At 37.3% G+C, this 24,704-nt stretch overlaps 1 protein-coding gene and 1 pseudogene across 1 annotated transcript in view; both read left to right on the forward strand.

The window, feature by feature from the left end:
• LOC100920457 (T-cell ecto-ADP-ribosyltransferase 1) overlaps positions 1 to 3,299 on the forward strand; it is a 30,587-nt gene extending 27,288 nt beyond the window's left edge. The window contains exon 4 of the mRNA XM_012545244.2: positions 2,744 to 3,299. Within this exon, the coding sequence (XP_012400698.1) occupies positions 2,744 to 2,850 (107 nt within the window). The 3' untranslated portion in view covers positions 2,851 to 3,299. The remainder of the gene's footprint in view (positions 1 to 2,743) is intronic.
• Positions 3,300 to 17,450: 14,151 nt separating this feature from the next.
• Positions 17,451 to 23,059, forward strand: LOC116422605 (annotated as a pseudogene).
• The last annotated feature ends 1,645 nt before the right edge of the window (positions 23,060 to 24,704 follow it).

The following is a 24,704-nucleotide window of genomic DNA, read 5'->3' on the forward strand; positions in this document are numbered from 1 at the left end:
AAGAAGGAGAAAGAAGAGAAAAAAGAGGAGGTCACACAAGTTATAAATAGAAGAGCCAGGACTGAAATCCAGCACCTCGGCTCCAAATCCAATGGTCTTGGTACTACAGCATTCTGGACTATGGTGACATAGTCCCAACAAGTATAGTATGTAAGGACCGGGACATTCAGAACTTCTGCTAACTAAATATTAGTCTCTGAACCTATTCCTAGAACCAGTTATTCTTGGAGCCCAGCCAGTGATGCTGGTCCAGGAAGATATTCCTGTGGACTTGAGTACAAAGAAGTGAAGGAGAATGGGCAGCCTCCATTCCTAGGAATCACTTTAGAAAAACACAGATCATTTCTGTCTAGAAGGCATGGGTATGATTTAGCCTAGAGAGACAAAATCATGTCCTCCAATCAAATAGACTTGCTCAGGAAAAAATTAGTCCCCATGATTCCAAATCTTAAGCTGACGGTTATTATCCATTCTTGAAGAGGACTAAATTGATATCATTATATTAGAGTCAAGTTTACAGTGTGTCCAACTGTGGCTGATCAGACCAATGTGACTTTAGAATGCTCTGCCACAGGTCAGACAGAAATGGTCTCCATGAACATTTCGGTGGCTTCACTGACTTTGCACATGTTGTGTTTCTTCTGAACTACTTCAATTCTGCTTTGCTCATAGAGCACAGCACCTTTCTATTGAGGGCAATCCATGCTGGATGGTATTATGCAGTGTCTCTTATGTCATAGGTCAATTCTAAAGTTCTTTTTTTTTTTTGATTGAGGCAACTGGGATTAAGTGACTTATCCAAGGTCACACAGCTAGGAAGTATTAAGTGTCTAAGACAAGATTTGAAGTTGGGTCCTCCTGATTTCAGGGCACATGCTCTATTCACTCTGCCACCTAGCTGCCCCTGATTCTAAAATTTTTAAGAGAGAACTTGAGAGTGTCCTTATATCATTTTTTTCTGACTACCTTGTGAACAATTGTCCTGTGTGAATTTTCCACAAAGTAGTCTTTTTAGCATTTGGCATTTGAACAGGGTGGCCAGTCCACCAGAATTCTGCTCTATGCAGTAGAATTTGAATACTAGTTTGAGAAAGAATCTGTGTCTGATATCTAATCCTGCTGGGTGATCTTCAGAATTTTCCTAGGGCACTTAAACGTAAGAGATCCAGTTTCCTGCCATGGCATTGGTATACCCACAAGGTTTCACAGGTATATAACAATGGGGTCAGCACAATGCTCTGTCTACCTTCAGTTTAGTAGTCAGTCTAATACCTCTCCTCTCCCACACTTTCCTTTGGAGCCCTCAAACACAGAGCAAGCTCTGGCAATGCATGTGCCAACTTTGTTATCAGTGTGTACATCCCTGGAGAGCATTCTGCCAAGGTTAAGTGGACTAATCCACAGCATTCAAAACTTGACCATTTGCTCTAAGTGATGGCTTTACAAATGGATGCTGTGATGCTGGCTGATGGAGCACTTGTGTTTTCTTAATGTTAATTGATAGGCCAAAATTAGCACAAGCAGCAGAGAATCAATCCATACCTTGTGGCATCTCACTTTAGAAGCTGCATTGAGGGCACAATTGAGTGCAATTGATTGTGATTAAGCAAAGGATAACTGACCATCCTTAACAGATATTGCTGAGAGAATTCTTAAAAAGAGATTGGACTCAATGGTCCCTAAGGTCCTTCCCAACTCAAAGACTTTATGGATAAAATAAGTGATATATGGTTACTCTATGACCTGGATGGGCAAGAGGCAGTGCAATCTGGGGAAAACAGTATTACATTAAGAGTCAAAGAATCTGGGTTCAAACTGAGGCTATGCTATTTACCGCCAGTGTGGCAAGCTATTGTTTCATTTCTCTGGATCCCCATTTCCTCATCTTTAAAATAAGAGAGTTGGATGATCATTTCTAAGGTCCCTTCTAACTCTGAATATGAACCTCTAACTTAGATTCTAATGTTCTCATGGACTTTACCTCTCTGGAGACTCTTTCATGGAGATGGAGGGAGATTCTGGGTGATAGGCTACCAGCCATTCTCACGAATAGAAGACATAAGCCCAGTTCTGCCAAAAGAGCAAGGCAGAGTGGACTGGGATGGCCCTGGGATATTAGAATGACTGGGACATAGAACACAGAATAAGGAGTCCGGCCCTACCCTATTTGATCAGTTCCTTCCTAAAACTGTGATGGAGCCAGATACAAAGGCTGGGCTGAGCTGAGCTGAACTGAGCTGAGCTGTGCTGAGCTTAGGGCTGTCTAAAGCCCAGATCTAAGAAATTGAAAGAATTTATTCCTGTTTCAGAGGGAGAAAGCAATTAATGTGCTACAATCCCTGATGAGGATTCTCTCCTTTCTCCTTCATCTTTCTCTGGGCCCCATTCATTGGCCCTTCAGGGACCCTGCCCTAGCACCCCCAGAAACACAACAATTCCCTTCACTCTCCATTTTGAACAGAGTGGGAGACACATTGTCTGCTCAAAAAGCTATTAGGATCACATATCAGCCACGCCAAAATAGAATAAGTTCCAATGAGATCCTATGAACTAGTGTCCAGCCTAGAATGTTCTCCAATATAGCCATAACTGTCTGTGGTACACTCTAGTGGGAGGAGGTCTGGGATGAGGAAAAGGAAGAAAAGGACAGACCCTGCAGTCATCCAGCAATGATAGGAAGAGGAAAATGGGAACAAACCTACAAGTAAAACTAACTCTTGCTCCTATATTCTTTCCTTTACAGGTTCTGGTAATAAGGCAACCGTCCCTGGACTACTTACAACCGTCTTATTCTCTGGAGTCTTCATCCTACTCTTCCAAGCTCATTCCCAGATCTTGACAGGATTCTAGCTACCCTGGGGCCCCAGACAATGATATGCCAGTAAATGTTTACCAACTGGCTCTTCCCCATCTTTTCCCCATCTGCAAAAAGGAATGTACCCATGACCCACTTTTAAGGATAATCTGTAACATAATTTTTTCTACCACTTTCCTAACTCTAGACTAGCAATAGAAAATAGTTGATGTACTATTTACATATTTCTAAGTGTAAATAGTCACACTGAAAATGTAATAATTAACATCCTCAGATAGGTTATAGCTAGTTCTAGAACACACATGCATATAGGTCTCTCTCAGCTCCATGTTGCTTATCAATAACTCAACTAGGGCAAGTTAGAGAGGAGGGTAGCTTGAGTCTAGTCTTATCTTTCCCCACAACAACCCATAGAAAGTGTTAATATGGAAATATTTTAAAGGCTTCACCTAATCATAAATTGTAAGATCATCAAGTTGAAATAAAAGATAAATGATTTCTAATCACTAGTTGTCTTTTATTTATTTAAATCACAGTCATTTTCCCACACACATCCATCTATTCAGCTTTTCCTTGAAATAAAGAAAAGTAATCCAAAACATACAGGAAAGCCCAGAAGTCCACAGGTTTGGCTATGGCTGAACTTTAGAATAATTTTACTCTATTTTTGCTATGTTCAGTAAACTATGTGATAGCAGGATACTAAGTCTGAATTTGGAGATGTCAAGGCCTTTGCAGTGAGAGACCAGAAAGATAGTTTTGGTGCTCATGAACTGAGTACAGAAAAGAGATTTCATTTTTTAGTATTTGGAAACAAACCCTCAATGCATATCCATGTGGTTCAGGAAGTGAAATTCTAACGGAATTATATCGAAAAATGATATTTCTTTGTTATTTGGAGTTCAGTAAGTCTCTGGTAGGAGATGAGGGGTATGTTTTACTTTCAGGCTTTTGGACTCATGGTCCATTATTGTACTGATCAGAGTTCTAAGTCTTTCAAAGTTGTTTTTATCTATAATTTTGTTGTCATCTTCTGTTCACTTCTAGTTTCATCAGTTCTTAAAGATGTAACCAGTTTCTCTCAAATTATCTACTTCAACCTATTTTATTGGACAATAATGTTGTATGACATTCATATGCCACAATTTGTTAGCTATTTCCCAACAGGATAACATCTTTCCTATTGGAAACTACTATGAAAGAGATATCAACAATATTTTATGTACATGTAGATCCTTTTCCTCTTTCTCTTTGATTTGTTGGGGTTCTAGACCTGATAGAAATATAGCTAGATCTAAGTATTTGCTAATCCTACTCTGTACCACAAAATCTCTATACATGTTCCCATAAGGCCTTTTAATAAGCAAAAATTTATTAAGCACCCACTATGTGCCAGACATTGTGTAAATGCTGGGGATACAAAAAATGCAAAAGATAATTCCTTTCCTGAAGGAGTTTTACAGCCAATCCTCATTTGTTTCAGCCTCTGACCAAAAAAAGGTGTCCAAAGATGCAGGAAGGTCAAGTAGAAGGAAGATAGAGAAAAGATCACAGATTTATCTGTTAGGCAATTACTGGTAACCTTAATGAGAATAGTTTGATTGAGTGGTGTGATTGGCAGCTGAATTATGAGGAATTGAGAAGTAAATTGGTAGGTAGTATAAAAATGGATACTGGAGAATGACATTGAAAGAGAGGAAAGATATGATGATATCTTGAGACAAACAGGGTTAAATGATTTGCTCACTGTCATGCAACTAGTAATTGTTTGAGGCTGGATTTGAACTTATGAAGATAAATCATCCTGATTTCAAATCCATTGCTCTATCCATTATGCCATTTACCTGCCTCTATATAAGGGGGAAAAATAGATATAATTCTAATTTGCTATCCTTTCTCTAAGGAGAGTAGTAGCCACTCCTCTAAGGAGAGTAGCAGCACCAATGTCCTGCTTCCCCATTTAAGCAAAAATCAAACTTTTTCTTGCAGAAAGAGGGATGAAAGCAAATTGTAGAGAGTTTCCCATGTTGCTGTGAGCCATGTGGACATACCACATCTATATGACCAATAACATGACACTTTCAATAATATGATAATAATAATTACAATTGCCGTTTATACTTTCAGTTTTTCATAGCTTTTAACAAGCATCATTATATTAGATCTCACAACAACTTTCTAAGCTGAGTAATACAGGACTAAAGATTATCTGTTTCATTCATAAAATTTTATAGATGAGTAAACTGAATGCCAGAGAAGAACAGAGACCTATCCATATTCGCATAATTTGTAAGAGACAGAAATCAAATGGATCTTCTGGCTCAAACCTAATTATCCTTCTCTCCACCACATATATGAAAACTCTTTACACAAGTTATGGGTATCATATCTAAAGTTTAGGCAACAAGCAAGAGGAAGAAAAGATAATGCACACTCTGATTTGCCTCAGCTTTTTAAAATAAAGGAACAAGTATGCTTCGTGAAAGACAGATAACCCTTGGCCCATGATTTTAGTTCTCTTTTTTTTAGTTTAGATTTTTTTTTTTAGTTTTCCTTTTGATTATTGATTTTCCCCATCCAAACTTCAGGATTTAGGAAAGAACTTTCAACACTTTGTGACAATACCCCCATCCCTCACTAGCTATTAACATCAACCCTCAGAATTGGGATACCCAGGATGTGGGCCATGTCTAAAGTTTAGGCCAAGCAAGAGAAGAAGTGGTCTGAACAAAAGGAGATCACTAGCCTCAAAGACTTAATTTGTTTTCATAAAACCCAGGATTTGCCTGTGGTTCTGCATTGACATAATTTGTTTCAAAGAAATAAGATGGGCTGAACAGGTGGTAGGATGAGTAGAACTATAAATCGAAAAGATATACTCATGAGAAGAGAGGACATCTGGGAACCAGAATGAAGAAGAAAAGCAAGCATTTTGGTGATGGCTAATGGGAAGAAACAGAAGAGATTTTGCCATTGGATTGTGCTATGTATCAGCTGAACAAAAAGAGAAAATAGATTCAAAGTCTGGGAAATGGATAATAAACCTGGCAGAGAGATGTGACAAAGTTGTACTAGGATAACTTCAGTCATCCAGGGCTCTCCAATTCCCCCTCCCTCTTCTCAGTCTCTGCCTCTGTTTCTCTGTGTATATGTGTCTGTCTATCTGTCTCTTTCTCTGTCTCTGTCTGTCTCTCCCAAACAGAGCAACTAATGATTTTTTGATTTGCCTTAGCCACAGTGGAATACTATTCTGGATCTTATTCTCACTAACAAAGAGGAACTCACATAGAAATGTTGGGAACTCAGGGAATCTTATCACAAGAAAACTCAATAATACCTGGGAACCTCCTTACATTACCTCCTTGCATTAAAACCTTTTCTTCCTCTTGCTTGTTGCCTAAACTTTGGATAGGATACCCAGGATGTGGGTGCTACATCCTGGGTATCCAGATTCTGAGAGTTAGAAGCACAGCTGATAAGTGTTGAAGAAGGATGATAAGTGTTGAGGAAGGGTTGGCAGGACAGCTGGAAAGTTTCCTTCCTAGGTCCTGGTATCCAGATTAAATGGCTGAATGGGGAAAATCCCAGTTCTGAAAGAGAAAAGTGATAAATCTTTCCTGGAATTTTTGAGCAAGGAGAAGATATTCAAACATCTGATTTGGGTTTAGCAGATTTCAAGACACTGAGAAAAAGAATAACTGGCATCCCATAGATTAATGTTCCCTGAAAAGGGTGGATCAGATGTAATAGGAGATGGTCAAAAGAAAGTGCTTAAGCCAACAAGGGGGAAAATATGCCAGTGAGGAGGGAAAATGGGATTTGTTTAAGTAGACCACTTTGAATGGATATCAAGCAAATTAGATTTTTTTAAAGAAATGTATAGAAGATGGCATGATGGCCAGGTAATAGAAGATGAACATGAGAGTATGAAACAGTCCTAGGAAATAGTGACAGATATATATAATATTCAAAAGGAATTAAGGAAGTCCAGAAATACTAAAGACATCAACATGGGGATAGGGGATGCAAAGAAAGAATTAGGCTATATTGGGAGGGAAAAGGAGGCTTCAAAAAGAAATTGGACCTTTAGTTGTAGCATACAGAAAGACGATAACTGGCAATTGAGAAAATATAGAATTACAAATTTATTATTTGCTTCTGTTTTCTCGGTCATGTAGAATGACTTTTGTACTAGAAATTTCAGAGGAAAAAGGAGTAGAACTTGAACATCCTTGGAAGATTCAAATCATTTGGCCCAGATAAACTTCATTTTCATGTATTGGTAGATGCCAGTTTTTTCCAAGCCACCATCAGTAAAGTTAAAAGATAGTGGATAGTGGGAAGCATGTCAAGATTGGAGAAAGATAGGTGTTATCCCAATTTTGAAAAATGGAATGGAACACAATCTGTATACTACACAACAGGGAATATTATCCTTAAATTTCTGGAAAAATTTTAGGATAGATCATTAAAGAAAGTATTGTGAACATTTAGAAAGGAAAGCTATTGTTGTTATTTGTCATTCATTCTCAAAGAGGACCATGACTTCAGTGATGTAATACCATGATATGCAAGTGAATTGGATTTAACTGGAGGAAAGCTGTACAAAATCATCCACCTCACTTTTTCCTCCAGAGCTATCTGAATCCAACAGCAAGCTATAGATCAAGATGACCAGAGATGGCCCTGGAGGCAGTGGAAGGTCTTGACCTTTTTAAGCTAAAGTCTTTAACAGGTCTCAATTTGACTAAAACAAGTGATCAAGGCTAGATAAGAAATGAGACAGGCTAAAAACCCTTTTACCCAGGCTAAAAAAAAAAAAAAAAAAAAAAAAAAAAAAAAAAGGACAATCTGAGAGGGGAAGAAACTTGGGTTTTCTGGTCAAAACAGAAACAATTGCTATTTACATTCACTTTCAACCAATCAGTCCCCAAACAATAACTAAGTGGGGTTTGGCCTGGGATCTACTGATGATCAATCAATGAGAGCTAGAGTGACTCATGATCCTAGCCCATAATCCACAGGAAATCTTACAAGGTTTAGATAATCAAAATTTACATTTCTTTGAATAGAGCACCCATAGATAAGGATATGATACCCTATATGGACACAGGGAAGGAAAGAGAAAGAAGAAAGAAAAGAAAAGAAAAAAGGAAAGGAAAGGAAAGAGAAAGGAAACAAAAAGACTGTGTTTCCCTAAATGGACAGTTCCGGTTGGGTGCCCAGTGAGGCAGCTCCTGTTGTTCTTTTTTTACCTTTCTTCTGGAAGAGGATCATGACATGAGAGATGGTGGTGCCATGACATGCAAATGAATTGGATTTAAGTGAATTAGGATTGTACAAAGTCACCAGCCTCATTTTCTCCTCTGGAGTCTTCTGAACCCAATCAAAAAGAAAAGCAGTGATTACCAAAAAAACTGTTTAAGTTTCACTTAACTTACAATATTCCTAAATTAATAGATGAGATCAATGCTATCAGTATACTTTTCCTAGATTTTAACATACCTTTTGATAAAATATCTCATGCTTTTTTCATGGAGAAGATGAAAAGATGTGACGTAGATGATAATATAATTAAATAGACTCAGATTTGGTTGGATGGCTAAATCCAATGAGTCATTGACAGTGGGGTAATATCAATATGTCATGATTAGAAAACTCTACAGACCATTGCCCTAAAGTACCTGGTTTTCTGGATAGGCAAAATGTGTGGCACACATTTCTAGTCATATGAAAAAAAATGCTCTAAATTACTATTATTTAGAGAAATACAAATTAAGACAACTCTGAGATACCATTTCATACTTCTCAGATTGACTAGGAAGACAGGAAAAGATAAATGTTGGAGGAGATATGGGAAAACTGGGACACTAATACATTGTTGGTAGAGTTGTCAATTGATTCAACCATCCTGGAGAGCTATTTGAAACTATACTCAAAGGGCTATCAACCTGTACATATCCTTTGGTCCAGCAGTATCTCTACTGGGTCTGTAGTCCAAAGAGATCATAAAAAAAGGGGAAAGGACCTGCATGTACAAAAATGTTTGTAGCAGCTCTTTTTGTAGTGGCAAGAAATTGGAAATTGAGTGGATGCCCATCAGTTGGAGAATAGCTGAAAAAGTTTTGGTATAAAAATGTTATGAAATGTTATTCTTGTATGAGAAATGGTCAGCATAATAATTTCAGAATGACCTGGAGATACTTACATGACCTGATACTAACTAAAGTGAGTAGAACCAAGAGAACATTGTACGCAGCAACAACAAGATTATATGATGGCCAATTCTGATATACTATTTCAACACTGAGGTGATTCAGGCCAGTTCCAATGGTCTTGTGATGGAGAGTTATCTGAACCCAAAGAGAGGACTGTGGAAACTGAATGTGGATCACAACATAACATTATCACTTTTTGTTATTGTTTGCTTACATTTTGTTTTCTTACTTATTTACCTTCCTTTTTGATCTGATTTTTCTTGTGCAGCAAGAGAATTGTATAAATATGTTTACACATATTGGATTTGACATATATTTTAATATGTATAACATATATTGGATTGTTTGCCATCTGGGGGAGGGATTTGGGGGAAGGAGGGGAAAATCTGAAACACAAAGCTATGCAAAGGTCAATATTGAAAAATTATCTGTGCATATGTTTTGAAAATAAAAAGTCTTTAAAAAAATAAAAATAAAAAAATAAAAACAAAAAAAGACCTTTGATCTATGCCATTATCAACTATAATTGTACAGTCAGTCTACATAATTCCATATTGAAATCTTGCTTGACTTTTGGGTACATGCACAAACAGTCTGGAAAGAAAGAGTCACCTGAAACTATCTTCCTGCATGTGTACTTAGACATGAGGACAAAACTAATGTAGCATAAAACTCTCCCTTATATGTACCAATCAATTATCCTTACCCATGGAAGCTATTCCTCTATATAAAAACTGTGCACTGTTTATAACTAGCAACATTACAACTGCTTGATGCCTTGGTGTGATAACAAAGTCTTTTTGCATTATATCCTGTTTGCCTCATTGACCAGGGAAAGGACCAACCAAAATTTCTTTTGACATAATGACTCTCCACCATTACAGTATTATCACCTTGACAGCATGAACTATTTTTTGTCTTTCTTTGTACCCCCAGCACTTAGCACAGTGCTTGGTACACAGTAGGTTCTTAATATATGTTTATTAACCAATTGACTGTTCAAGAGCTTGGACATAATCAAATAACAACTCAATGCTTCAAACAACTCTAAGACTAAGTTGCAGAGAAAATATCAATCTGAATTGGTAAAGGGACCTTCTTCATTCATGAGTTCCCTTAAGCAATGAAATGATGCTCTGTCCCAATCCCAGAGTGTAGTAAACTTGGGGAAAATGATGGGTTTAGAGGAAGAAACCCTGGATTCAAATTTAGTTCTGCCATTTTGGGAACCACAGGGAACCTCAACTTGAGTTAAGTCAACCCTAAAATAAGAAAATTAGCCTAGATGAGTTCTAAGGCCCACCAAAATCCAAGATCTCATGATCCCAATCATGAACTATATCTGTCAAAATATTAACTATTCCTTGAACTCAGCAGTATGTCTCTTCAAACAAATTAGGTCTATTATTACTAGCATATAAGCTCTTTGAAAACCAGGATTCTCTTACTTTTCTATTTGAATCTATAGTACTGAGCACAATGCTTGCATACAGTAAGCATTTAAGTAGTGCCTATTTTTTCATTCACCAATTTCCAGTGGCACCTTATATTTAACATCTCCAACAATCAAATCATCTTCCACCAATCAGAATTCATCATCTTTATCCAGAAAGCTGTTCCTCCTATTTTCTCTCTTTCTATTCTCCAGGTCACATAGGATTTCATGACTCCTCAAGTAACAAAAGAGAATGGAGAATCCAAGGGGATGCTAAGGCTTTCGATCTGGCTTCCTAGGAGGAGGAAGGCTATAAGGAAACTCTGAACCTGGGGCTCAGAATAACAATAATGTTGTTAAGAGTAAGGGAGAACTTTATGAGCAAAATTACAGACCACTTTTCACACAAATTAAGTCTGATCTAACCAATTGGAAAAATATTAAATGCTCTTGGATAGGGCGAGCAAATATAATAAAGATGACAATATTACCTAAACTAATCTATTTATTTAGCGCTATACCAATCAGACTCCCAAAAAACTATTTTAATGACCTCGAAAAAATAACAACAAAGTTCATATGGAAAAACAAAAGGTCAAGAATTTCAAGGGAATTAATAAAAAAAAAATCAAATGATGGTGGCTTAGCTGTACCAGATCTAAAACTATACTATAGAGCAGCAGTTACCAAAACTATTTGGTATTGGCTAAGGAATAGATTAGTTGATCAGTGGAATAGATTAGGTTCAAGGGATAAAACAGTCAACAAATATAGCAACCTAGTCTTTGACAAACCCAAAAGATCCCAGCTTTTGGGATAAGAACTTACTGTTGATAAAAATTGCTGGGAAAATTGGAAACTAATATGGCAGAAACTAGGCATTGATCCATACTTAACGCCGTACACCAAGATAAGGTCAAAATGGGTTCATGACCTAGGCATAAAGAATGAAATTATTAATAAATTAGAGGAACATAGGATAGTTTACCTCTCAGACCTGTGGAAGGGAAGGTCTTTATGACCAAAAGCAGAACTAGAGATCATTACTGATCACAAAATAGAAAATTTCGATTATACCAAACTGAAAAGTTTTTGTACAAACAAAACTAATGCAGACAAGATTAGAAGGGAAGCAATAAACTGGAAAATATTTTTACAGTCAAAGGTTCTGATAAAGGCCTCATTTCCAAAATATATAGAGAATTAACTCTAATTTATAAAAAATCAAGCCATTCTCCAATTGAAAAATGGTCAAAGGATATGAACAGACAATTCTCAGATGAAGAAATTGAAACTATTTCTAGTCATATGAAAAGATGCTCCAAGTCATTATTAATCAGAGAAATGCAAATTAAGACAACTCTAAGATACCACTACACACCTGTCAGATTGGCTAAGATGACAGGAAAAAATAATGATGATTGTTGGAGGGGATGTGGGAAAACTGGGACATTGATTCATTGTTGGTGGAGTTGTGAACGAATCCAACCATTTTGGAGAGTAGTTTGGAACTATGCTCAAAAAGTTATCAAACTGCGCATACTCTTTGATCCAGCAGTGTTACTACTGGGATTATATCCCAAAGAGATTATAAAGAAGGGAAAGGGACCGGTATGTGCACGAATGTTTGTGGCAGCCCTTTTGTAGTGGCTAGAAACTGGAAACTGAATGGATGTCCATCAGTTGGAGAATGGCTGAATAAATTGTGGTATATGAAAATTATGGAATATTACTGTTCTGTAAGAAATGACCAACAGGATGATTTCAGAAAGGCCTGGAGAGACTTACACGAACTGATGCTAAGTGAAATGAGCAGGACCAGGAGATCATTATATACTTCAACAACAATACTAGATGATGACCAGTCCCTGATGGATCAGGCCATCCTCAGCAACGAGATCAACCAAATCATTTCTAATGGAGCAGTAATGAACTGAACTAGCTATACCCAGAAAAAGAACTCTGGAGATGACTAAAACCATTACATTGAATTCCAGTCCCTATATTTATGCACACTGCATCTTTGATTTCCTTCACAAGCTAATTGTACAATAATTCAGAGTCTGATTCTTTTTGTACAGCAAAATAATGTTTTGGTCATGTATACTTATTGTGTATCTAAGTTATATTTTAATATATTTAACATCTACTGTCATCCTGCCATTTAGGGGAGGGGGTGGGGGGGGGTAAGAGGTGAAAAATTGGAACAAGAGGTTTGGCAATTGTTAATGCTGTAAAGTTACCCATGTATATATCCTGTAAATTAAAGGCTATTAAAAAAAAAAAAAAAAAAGAGTAAGGGAGAACTAGAGTGTAGGGAGGACTGTATTTCTATATAAAAAAATGTCAAGTGTCCAAGGACCCAAGGGGTGCACATTGTGAAGAAGTTATAGCATGTGAATCCAGGGCAAAAGGTGCAGTTTTCTATAGAAGTAGGAGGGCAAAGTCTATTAAGTGTGGAAGGTAAACATAATCTAGAAACAGAGGGGTGAAATAAGAAGGGAACCCTTTACTGTCTTTACACACAAGTGTGTTTAGTAAAAAAAAAAAAACTCATTTCTCAAATATAGAGAGAACTGAGCCAAATATAAAAGATAGATAAATGGTCAAAGGATATGAGCAAGCAGTTTTCAGATGAAGAAATGAAAGCTATCTATACACATATGAAGAAGTGCTCTTAATTACTTTTGATTAGAGAAATGCAAATTAAAATGACTTTGAGATACTACCTCATAGCTATCAGACTGATCAATATGACCAAAAAAAAAAAAAGGAAAGTTGTAAATGCTGAAGAGGATGTGGTGAAATTGGGATACTAACGCACTGTTGGTAGACTTGTGAACTGACCCAGCCATTCTGGAGAGCAATTTGGAACTATTCAAAGGACAATCAAACTACAGATCCTTTGACTCAGCAATACCACTGCCCAGGTCTGTATCCCAAAGAGATCATAAAAAAAAAAAAAGGACCTTTGTGTATAAAAATATGTATAGCAGTCCTTTTCATGGTAACAAAATATTGGAAATTGAGGGGATACTTATCAATTTGGGAAAGGTTGAATAAATTGTGATATGTGAATATAATGGAATACTATCATACAATAAAAAATGATGAATAAAGCAGATTTCAGAAAAACCTGGAAACACTTGTACAAACTGATGAAAAGCAACATGAACAGAACAAGGAAAATATAGTATCAGCAAAATTGTCTAATGATCAACTATCGACTCAACTCTTCTCAGCAACACCGATCCAAGCCAAGTACAAAGGAATCAAGAAGGAAAGTGCCAGCCATAATTAAATAAAAAACTGATGGACTTTAAATAAAGAGCAGAGCATATTTTTTCACTTACTTTATTCTTTATTATAGTTTTCTCCATTTGATCTGTTTATTCATTCACAAATATGACTAATATGAAAAATTTGTTTTATATGATAGTACACATAAAAACTAAATCAAACTTTCTACCTTCTTTGGAAGACAAGAGGGAAGAGAGGTGAGGAGGGAAAAAACTTTGGAACTTAAAATCTTATAAAAATGAATGCTAAAATTTTTTCTTATCATGCTATTGCATCAAAAAATAAAATGTTAAAAATTGGTTTTGCATATAATTGAAGAAAAATAAAAAATTATTTAGAAAAAATTATACCAATAAAAATATGTATAAATATATAATGCACATATAGGCATATACATAGGGATATATATATACATATATATATATAATTTTGCGTGTCTGTGTGTGTGTGTGTGTGTGTCCCCTTCTCTACTTACTCATTCACCTACTTCAGAACAGCTTCATCTCATTTCTGGACTATTGAAATAGCCTTCTGGTTGGTCCTCCAGCTTAAAACTTCTCCTCATTTTGTTCTATCCTACACTCAAATAACAGGGAGATTCTCTAAACCTTGGATCAGTGTCCCATCTCCTACTCAAAATAAACTTTACCATTTGACCAATGTGACATCTTCCTATCGTTCTAACTTTCTAATATTTTATTCTTTTCCACACACTCCCCAGCCCTACTTGCAGGCAATTCCTCAGATATAGCACTCTGTCTTTGCATTGACTTTCTTCCATACCTTCTAAAGCTGGCCTTGCTAGTCCCCCAAACTGTTAGGGTCTTTCTTCTAAGATTAACTTGCATTTACCCTGTATAGAACATATTATTTACAAGCTGTATTTTTCATTAGAAGGTCAGCTCTTGGGAGATAGCAATTGTTAGGTTTTTTTCTGAATCCTCACTACTTCTTTAGTTGGTTCAAGGCTTGGCATATAGGAAGCACTGACAAGAGGAGTTGGATAGATCTTTAGTGCTAAAATAATAAAGAGCAGAGACACATCTACCATCTCTCTGATGTTGAATATACCACCAACCCTCTCTGAGTCTACTTTCTTTTTTTACTAAGGGTAAAGTTAAATGATAATTATTACAATAAATAGATATGTAATATAATAAATAGAAAAATAATTCCTTTTCTTTAAAAAGTAGAATGTACTATATTGTATTTAACATATACTTTAACATATTTAACATGTATTGGTCTACTTGCCATGTGGAGGAGGGGTGAGGAGAAGGAGGGAAAAAGTTGGAACAGAAGGTTTTGCAAAGGTCAATGCTGAAAAATCACCCATGAATATATATTGAAAATAAAAAGTTATAATAAAAAAAGTGTGCTATATTAAGAACATTTAAAACCTCGTTATCTTGCTCCTGCAGCTCCCAGAGAAGCAGGACATGATGTGCTTTCTCACCATTGCTGTGGTTACCTATGTGAAGACCACATAGCAAATCTCTCACGTATGGCTTCCCCCTCCCTCTCCAACCCACATATACAGGTCACCACCTTTCCGTTTCTCACACTAAGAAAGTCCTGGAGCCCACATGCCAGCTCCAAACTCCAGATGTGTCAGCAACAGCTTTCCCCTAAGTCAGTTCCACTTGGGTTTTCACCATTTTTGAGGAGATTTCTTCTCCACTGTCTTTGTTCAAACTCTGCTGGAGCAATGGGCCCTTTGAGTGTATCTTAGAGAGCTCTGCTCTCACCTCTCTTCCTCACCAAATTCCACCTTTCCTGGAAATCTTCCCACAGTGCTCCAGGTCACTCTGGTCTCTGAAACCTCTGAAATCAGGACTAAATCCTTACCTGTTCTTGAACTCCAGAAACAAATTCAGAAGTAAGGCACATGTCAAAGTGGATAGCTATAGTATCATTCTCCTTCTCAAAACAAAACAGAAACAGAAAACTTATGACAGTAAGATAAAATGTAAACACTTCAGTCTACCTCCACTATCAGATACTGAGTTATTTATTAATGGACTTTATTTTTTCATTTTACTTCCCTTCTTAGTCCCCTAGGATATGATGTCATGGACTGAGAGTTGGTTTCACAGCTAGAAAGATTTGAGATTGAGTTCCATATTGGGCACACGGTGGCTGTATATATATATATATTTAATTATATATATATATATATATATATATATATATATATATATATAAGAAATTGAAGCAGACTTGTCCAGGATCCCATAGCAAGTAAATATTTGAAGCTAAATTCAACTCCCATTCTGATGTCAGAGTACATGAGTTCAAATATCCCCTTCTGCTTAAAGCTGGGAAACCCTTGGACAAAATCAGTTCACTTCTCTGGACCTCAATTTCCTTATTTCCAAAAATGAGAAGAGACTTTCTAAGATTCTTTCCAGTGCTATGAAGGATACTGTAATCAAGGATCAAGCAGGAGGAAGCCCCACCAATATTTGAGAAGTAATTTAAGAGACAGAAAAACAAAGCCCCTGATAGACTGGATGACTATATCTGATGCCAGCAGCCAAAATATTCATGACTTTCTATTGATACATGTAAGAGTACCCGTCTGCCTATGAGCCTTGGAGCAAAGACCCACTTATCTGGCCTTAAATACTGCTCATATGAGGAGTGTGGATTTTCTGGCTAAGAGAATATGGAGAGGGGAGTAGAGTAAGCTCAAACTAGGAAGGTAAATCTTGGCAGATGGTTTACAAGTACCTCTTGTGTGTTGAACCCCTGAGTCATCCCCAGAGTAGAAGAAAAGTTTAGATAAAACCAGCAGAGCTCCAGGCTAGAAGGAAGGCACTTTGAGAGAAGGGAGCAAATCTTCTGTTTTTCCTGCAGGGTAAGAATCTTTGAACCCAGTAAAATGACTACTGGAGAAACCTGAATTCCATTTGTAATTCTAACACTACCAGCTGCCTAACTCTGAGCTAGTTACTTCCTGCTCATATATACAGAATCCACAATCCATGTAGCCCAATGCCTTTGAACAAGTCAAAAAAATGACTTTTTCAGTCATGTTTTCAGTCAAGTCCCACTCTTCATGATCCCATTTGAGGTCTTCTTGGCAAAGATTCTGGAGTGGTTTGACATTCTCTTCTCCAGTTCATTTTACAGTTAAGGAACTGAGGCAAACAGGGTTTTATGGCTTGCCCAGAGTCACACAGCTGATGTCTGAGGCAGTATTTGAACTGTCTTCCTGACTCAGCAGCATTCACCAAGCTACCTCGATGCTGCATTTTATAGTTGAGGAAAATGAACCACAAGAAAGTAAAGACAATAGTCATCAAAGGAAGAATTTGAATTCATGTCTTGAATTCAGAGACAGTGCTTTTTCCGGTCTACTGTACTGCCTGCCATTGTCAGTCAGTCAACAAACATTTACTCATTGCCTACTCTGTGCCAAGCACAGACAGGAGAAGACTTGCTCCCTTCCCTCAGGGTGCAAGTACCTTCCTTCTAGGCTGAAGGTCTGCACTCTGCATGTGCCTAGTTTTATCTAAGGGACACAAAGAAAAACAAAGGCTGCTCCCTGCTTTCAAAGAGATCACTCGGTGTGGGGAGAGACAATATGTTTTCTAAATTAATAAAGTCTTGTGGGTGACCATAAAAGCCCAGAAACCCTGAGTACCTTCTTCATATCTTCTCCTCTATCCCACCACAGATGAAAGGCAAAATATTTGTCCTCGACATGGCTCCAGATGCTTTTGATGATGCTTACACTGGCTGTGTGGAGGACATGGAGCATGTTGCCCCCATCCTGTTTCATAAAGAGATGGCTCAGCACAAGCTGTTCAGAGAATCATGGCAGGCTGCCACAGCTTCTTTGAAAAGTTATTAGAACCTCTCCCTGCCCCCAGGATTTCAGATCCAGCATGCAGTGGTTGTCATGGTCTATACTAACTCATCCAACCCCTTACATCGGGAGCTCAACTCGGCTGTGAGGAAACAAGGCAGGTCTTTTGAGGTCTACATGGAGTATTTTCCCTTCAAGGCCTGGCATTTCTACCTGACACGAGCCCTGAAGATGCTGAGGGCTCCTGAGAGCTGTAAAGAGGACTCTCAGCAGACCGTATTCCGAGGGGTGGGAAATACCCACTTTAAGCCCAAGAAACTTCAAGACAACATCCGTCTTGACCAATTCTCCTCTATTTCCGAGGAGCAGCAGGTGGCCCAGAAGTTCAGCAATGCTGCATTTACCCTGAGCACATGCTTAGAGGTCTCCATCAAGAACTTCTCAGTCAAAAATCCCCAGGATCAGATGGATTTACATGTGAATTCCACCAAACATTATTTTTCCCTACTTTTTTCTTTTCTTTTTTTTTATTTTAATAGCTTTTTATTTACAAGTTATATTCATGGATAATTTTACAGCATTGACAATTGCCAAACCTTTTGTTCCAATGTGTCCCCTCCTTCCCCCCATCCCCTCCCCTAGATGGCAGGATGACCAACACATGTTAAATATAAATATAAGTATAAATTAAATACAAAATAAGTATACATGTCCAAACCATTATTTTACTGTACAAAAAGAATCGGACTCTGAAATATTGTACAGTTAGCCTGTGAAGGAAATCAAAAATGCAGGCAGACAAAAATAGAGGGATTGGGAATTCAATGTAGTGGTTCTTAGTCATCTCCCAGAGTTCTTTCGCTGGGTGTAGCTGGTTCGGTTCATTACTGCTCCATTAGAACTGATTTGGTTCATCTTATTGCTGAAGATGGCCAGGTCCATCAGAATTGATCATCATATACTATTGTTGTTGAAGTATATAATGATCTCCTGGTCCTGCTCATTTCACTCAGCATCAGTTCGTGTAAGTCTCTCCAGGCCTTTCTGAAATCATCCTGGTGGTCGTTTCTTACAGAAAAATAATATTCCATATTTTTCATATACCACAATTTATTCAGCCATTCTCCAATTGATGGGCATCCATTCAGTTTCCAGTTTCTGGCCACTACAAAGAGGGCTGCCACAAACATTCTTGCACATACATCTACCAAACATTTAAAGAACAATTAACTCCAATGCTATATAAACTATTTGAAAAAATAGGGATTGAAGGAGTCTTACCAAATTCCTTTTATGACACAGACATGGTACTGATATCTAAACCAGGTAGGTTGAAAACAGAGAAAGAAAATTATAGACCAATCTCCCTAATGAATATTGATGCTAAAATCTTAAATAAAATATTAGCAAAAAGATTACAGAAAATCATCCCAAGATAATACACTATGACCAAGTAGGATTTATACCAAGAATGCAAGACTGGTTCAATATTAGGAAAACTATTAGTATAATTCATTATAACAATAACCAAATTAACAAAAACCATAAGATCATCTCAATGGATGCAGAAAAAGCATTTGATAAAATCCAACATCCATTCCTAATAAAAATACTTGAGAGGATAGGAATAAATGGATTTTTCCTTTAAGTAGTCAGGAGCATATATTTAAAAACATCAGAAAGCATCATATGCAATGGGGAAAAACTGGAATCTTTCCCAGTAAGATCAAGAGTGAAACAAGGTTGTCAACTATCACCATTATTATTCAATATTGTATTAGAAATGCTAGCCTCGGCAATAAGAATCGAGAAAGAGATTAAAGGAATTAGAGTAGGCAATGAGGGAACCAAACTATCACTCTTTGCAGATGATATGAGGGTATACTCAGAGAACCCCAGAGATTCTATTAAAAAGCTATTAGAAATAATTCATAAATTTAGTAAAGTTGCAGGATACAAAATAAATCCACATAAATCCTCAGCATTTTTATACATCACCAACAAAATCCAATAGCAAGAGATACAAAGAGAAATTCCATTCAAAATAACTGTTAACAGCATAAAATATTTGGGAATCTGTCTACCAAAGGAAAGTCAGGAATTATATGAGCAAAATTACAAAAAACTTTCCAACAAATAAAGTCAGATTTAAATAATTGAAAAAATATTAAGTGCTCTTGGATAGGCCGAGCAAATATAATAAAGATGACAATACTCCCTAAACTAATCTATTTATTTAGTGCTATACCAATCAGACTTCCAAGAAAATATTTTAATGATCTAGAAAAAATAACAACAAAATTCATATGGAAGAACAAAAGATCAAGAATCTCAAGGGATTAAATGAAAAAAAAAAATCAAATGAACGTGGCCTAGCTGTATCTGATCTAAAACTATATTATAAAGCAGCAGTCACTAAAACCATTTGGTATTGGCTAAGAAATAGATTAGTTGATCAGTGGAATAGGTTAGGTTCACAAGACAAAATAGTCAACTATAGCAATCTAGTCTTTGGCAAACCCAAAGATCCTAACTTTTGGGATAAGAATTCTTTATTTGACAAAAACTTTTGGCATAACTGGAAATTAGTATGGCAGAAATTAGGCATGAACCCACACTTAACACTAAGATCAAAACGGGTCCATGATTTAGGTATAAAGAATGAGATTATAAATAAATCAGAGGAACATAAGATAGTTTACCTATCAAACTTGTAGAGGAGGAATGAATTTGTGACCAGAGAGGAACTAGAGATAGTTATTAATCACAAAATAAAAAATTTTGATTATATCAAATTAAAAGGCCTTTGTACAAACAAAACTAATGCAAACAAGATTAGAAGGGAAGCAACAAACTGGGAAAACATTTTCACAGTTAAAGGTTCTGATAAAGGCCTCATTTCCAAAATATATAGAGAATTGACTCTAATTTATAAGAAATCAAGTCATTCTCCAATTGATAAATGAACAAAGGATATGAACAGACAATTTTCAGATGATGAAATTGAAACTATTTCCACTCATATGAAAGAGTGTTCCAAATCACTATTGATCAGAGAAATGGAAATTAAGACAACTCTGAGATACCACTACACACTGTCAGACTGGATAAGATGGCAGGAAAAAATAATAATGAATGTTGGAGGGGATGTGAGAAAACTGGGACACATGCATTGTTGGTGAAGTTGTAAATGAATCCAACCATTCTGGAGAGCAATCTGGAATTATTCCCAAAAAGTTATAAAACTATGCATACCCTTTGATCCAGCAGTGCTACTACTGGGCTTATATCCCAAAGAGATACTAAAGAAGGGAAAGGGACTCAATGTGTCAAAATGTTTATGGCAGCCCTGTTTGTAGTAGCTAAAAACTGGAAAATGAATGGATGTCCATCAATTGGAGGATGGCTGGGTAAATTGTGGTACATGAATGTTATGGAATATTATTGTTCTATAAGAAATGAACAGCAGGATGAATACAGAGAGGCTTAAAGAGACTTACATGAATTGATGCTGAGTGAAATGAGCAGAACTAGGAGATCATTATACACTTTAACAACAATATTAGAGGAGGATGTATTCTGATCAAGTAGATATCCTTAACAAAGAGAAGATCTAACTCAGTTTCAATTGATCAATGATGTACAGAAGCAGCTACACCCAAAGAAAAACACTGGGAAATGAATGTAAACTGTTTGCATTTTTGTTTTTCTTCCCGGGTTATTTTTGCCTTTTGAATCCAATTCTTCTTGTGCAACAAGAGAACTTTTCGGTTCTGCACACATATATTGTATCTAGAATATACTGTGACATATTTAATTAACATGTCTGCTTGCCATCTGGGGGAGGGGGTGGAGGGAGGGAGAGGAAAAGTCAGAACAGAAGTGAGTGCAAGGGATAATGTTGTAAAAAAAATTACCCAGGCATGGGTTCTGTCAATAAAAAGTTGTAATTATTAAATTTTTTTTTTAAAAAAAAGAACTTCTCAGTCTTCCTCGATGAGCAAAAAGTGCTCATCCCACCCAATGAGGTTTTCTCTGTATCTAACTTTTCCCAGGATGGAACCCAAAACCTGGTGACTCTCAGACGTCTCAGACAGACATGTAGCAACTTCAACTGTGCCTTCCTGAGAAGTGACTATTATCACAACAGAATGGGAGATGGGACATTGGAGAGCAAAAATGGGAAGTTTGTAGCATAGAAAAAAGAAGAAAAGGAGAAAGAAAGTTGTTTTAAGCATCATGGTGGAGCTCATGTTGGGGTCCAGGTCCTGTAGTGAATGAAGGGTGTGAAGTCAGGAAGCCAGGCAAAAGAATTCAGTTAGAACTCTGTTATAGGTCAGAACTCTTACATTTGAAATAAGGATTCTTACAAGGTGCTAACTCAGTGGAATTGATGAGACAATTCTTATTTAGTTTAACTTGGTGAACAATAGTTCTCTAGCTCAGTATGATTGAATTAATCTTACAACAAATAATGATTCCCTGGTGATATAATGATTAGCTTATACTCAGTATCAGGGGTCCTCAGACTGCAGCCCTCAGGCCAGATGCAGCAGCTGAGGACGTTTATCCCCCTCCCCCAGGGCTATGAAGTTTTTTTATTTAAAGGCCACAAAACAAAGTTTTTGTTTTTACTGTAGTCCTGCCCTCCAACAGTCTGAGGGACAGTGAACTGGCCCCCTATTTTAAAAGTTTGAGGACCCCTGCGTATGATAAATGGATTTAACTGTAATAGAGCATATATCCTGGGACAAACTCAGCCAGGGTGGGACACAGAACCAGATTCATTAACTTCATCTCACACCATTGTGGGGGCTCTCCCAGGAGACAGAGAGGCTTGGAGACAGAGAGACAGAGAAGACAAGGGGACTGAGAGACAGATTCATTCCATCGTCCACCTTTGTGGTGGTTGGAGCCTGAAGCACAAGCCCTCTGGACTCAGAGACAGATTCATTGCATCTTCATCAACCTCATGGTGGCTGGCCTGGCTGCCTGCACTTCACCACTGAAATCAAGACTCCAGAAGGCCTCTAAGAAAGCTAGCCCAGGCCCCAGGCAAGGAAACTAGATTGTGAAGAAGATACTAAAGGATTTGGACTTTAACACCTGGCTATTCTCATGGTGAATACTCAACTGAAGCAAAGGATGCTCCAAGACTTCCAGAAAACCAACAAGAACAATGCAGAACTCTTCAAAATTTATTGATCAGAGAGACAAATGTATATACCTCAAAATGCTCATAGACTTGATACAAAGTACACTCTTTGAAGTTCCTATAGTTTTGTCTAACAAACAAGATCTATTGAGATGTAAATGATTAAGCCCTGGATCTTAGTTACTTAGAGATGCAAGTAACTGAGATACATGCATCAGGGTAAAGTTTATCATACCATTGTCTAAAGTATCTTTCTCCCAAATGCCGTTAGTCTCTCTTATGGGATGTCTTTCCTGTCCTAACTTCACAGGTTTGCCTTTAATCCAAAGAGTAGTGTTTGCATTTTGCTTCAGTTGCTAGAGAATTTATTATATTGACAAGCAGTCTCTGATATTTCAATAAGAAAAAGGAGTTTTGGTGAGCTAAGTTATTGTAAGCTTTAAGACATGAAATGGATTCTTACTTCCTGGCCCTCTACAGCTCAAGAGTCCTGGTCTTGGATGTGAAAAACTTTGGCTCTGAACCCAGCCCTGACATGAATTTGAAATTTGAACATAATCGGTCCATTTCCTTCTCTGGGCCTCAGTTTACTTTACAAAATGAGAGGTTTTACTCACTGGTTTTATTTATTTATTTGGGATGGAATGAGGAGGGAAGATAAATGGAGTTAAGTGATTTACCCAGAGGAACACAGCTAGTGTCTCAGGCCAGGTCCTTCTAACTCCAAGGCCAGTGCTCTAGCCACTGTACCATCTAGCTGCCCCTCACTGCTCTTTAAGGTCCCTTTCAGTTCTAATATTCTATGATGATTTATACTTAGTTGCTGGCTTTCAGTGACCATGCCTTTGAAATATAAAAAACTGGACTGTAGGAGACCAGGTTGGAATTCCTAACTTTATCATAGAATCCTTTTGTGATCTTCAGCAAATCCCTCTCAGAACCTCAGTTTCACCATCTTGAAAATGGGAATTTTATTCCCTCCATGGGTAGCTAATTATCAAGGTCTCATGAGATCATATATATGAAAACTCCTTGTGAACCAAAAATCAAAGTACACAAGTAAGCATTATCTTGTTATCATATGCAGTATTTTGTAAACTGAGAGTCACTAATGTCCAAGTTCTAGCCAAACTGTCTCCCTATGACCAGTGTTTGAATGGGAAATGGGGAAAGAGAGGGAAATCATGTCCCTGTTTTCCAAAGGGAAAACCTGAGGCAAGGAGAGGGGAATCTTAATATCTTCTCCCTAACCCAGTCCCACTGTGCCATTAATGGTATGCTTAGCTATGCTTCAGAAGACAAGGATAGATAAGGCTGGTTCTTTCTTCTTAAAGCTCACTCTCTCAGAGGGCAAATCATATACAAACACATAGCTATTGCAATATAAAACATAGACAAGAGACAGCATGGGGCTGTGGGGTCTCAGAGCAGGCAAGCTATACTTATAGCTGTGGGTCCTAAGAAGCTTTTCTAGGAGGAAATAGCATTTCATCCCAGCCTTTCAGTTTTCCAGAAGTGGTAATGATATCTCACAATAGCAAAGATTTGGATAAAAGTCAGGACCTATATTATATAAAAATATAAAAGTATGGACCTATATTAGAACTGACATTATTTCTCTTTACATTTCAGAAGAGAAGAATCAAAATTGTGAGATTAAATCAGGTAAGATATTTAATGCTTTCATCCATATTTCCCAGCTCTCTTCCCATTCCTATATGCCCTTCTGTCCATGTTCTCTCCCTTTCTCCGCTCAGTCCCTGTTCCCCTTTTTGCATCTCTCTCTTCTTGTCACATGATGGATATTTAATAGATATCTTGTCAAATGCTTGATTTGACTTCCCCTCTCCTCATTTGCCTCTCCTCATTTCCTTCTTCTCTCTCTTCCTCTCCTTTACCCTTTTTCCATTTCATTTTCTCTAATTTTTCCTTTTCTCTAATTTTCTCCCTCCTCTTTCCTATCTGAA

The sequence above is a fragment of the Sarcophilus harrisii genome, chromosome 3 (genome assembly GCF_902635505.1).
Source record: "Sarcophilus harrisii chromosome 3, mSarHar1.11, whole genome shotgun sequence".
NCBI classification, from domain to species: Eukaryota; Metazoa; Chordata; class Mammalia; order Dasyuromorphia; family Dasyuridae; genus Sarcophilus; species Sarcophilus harrisii.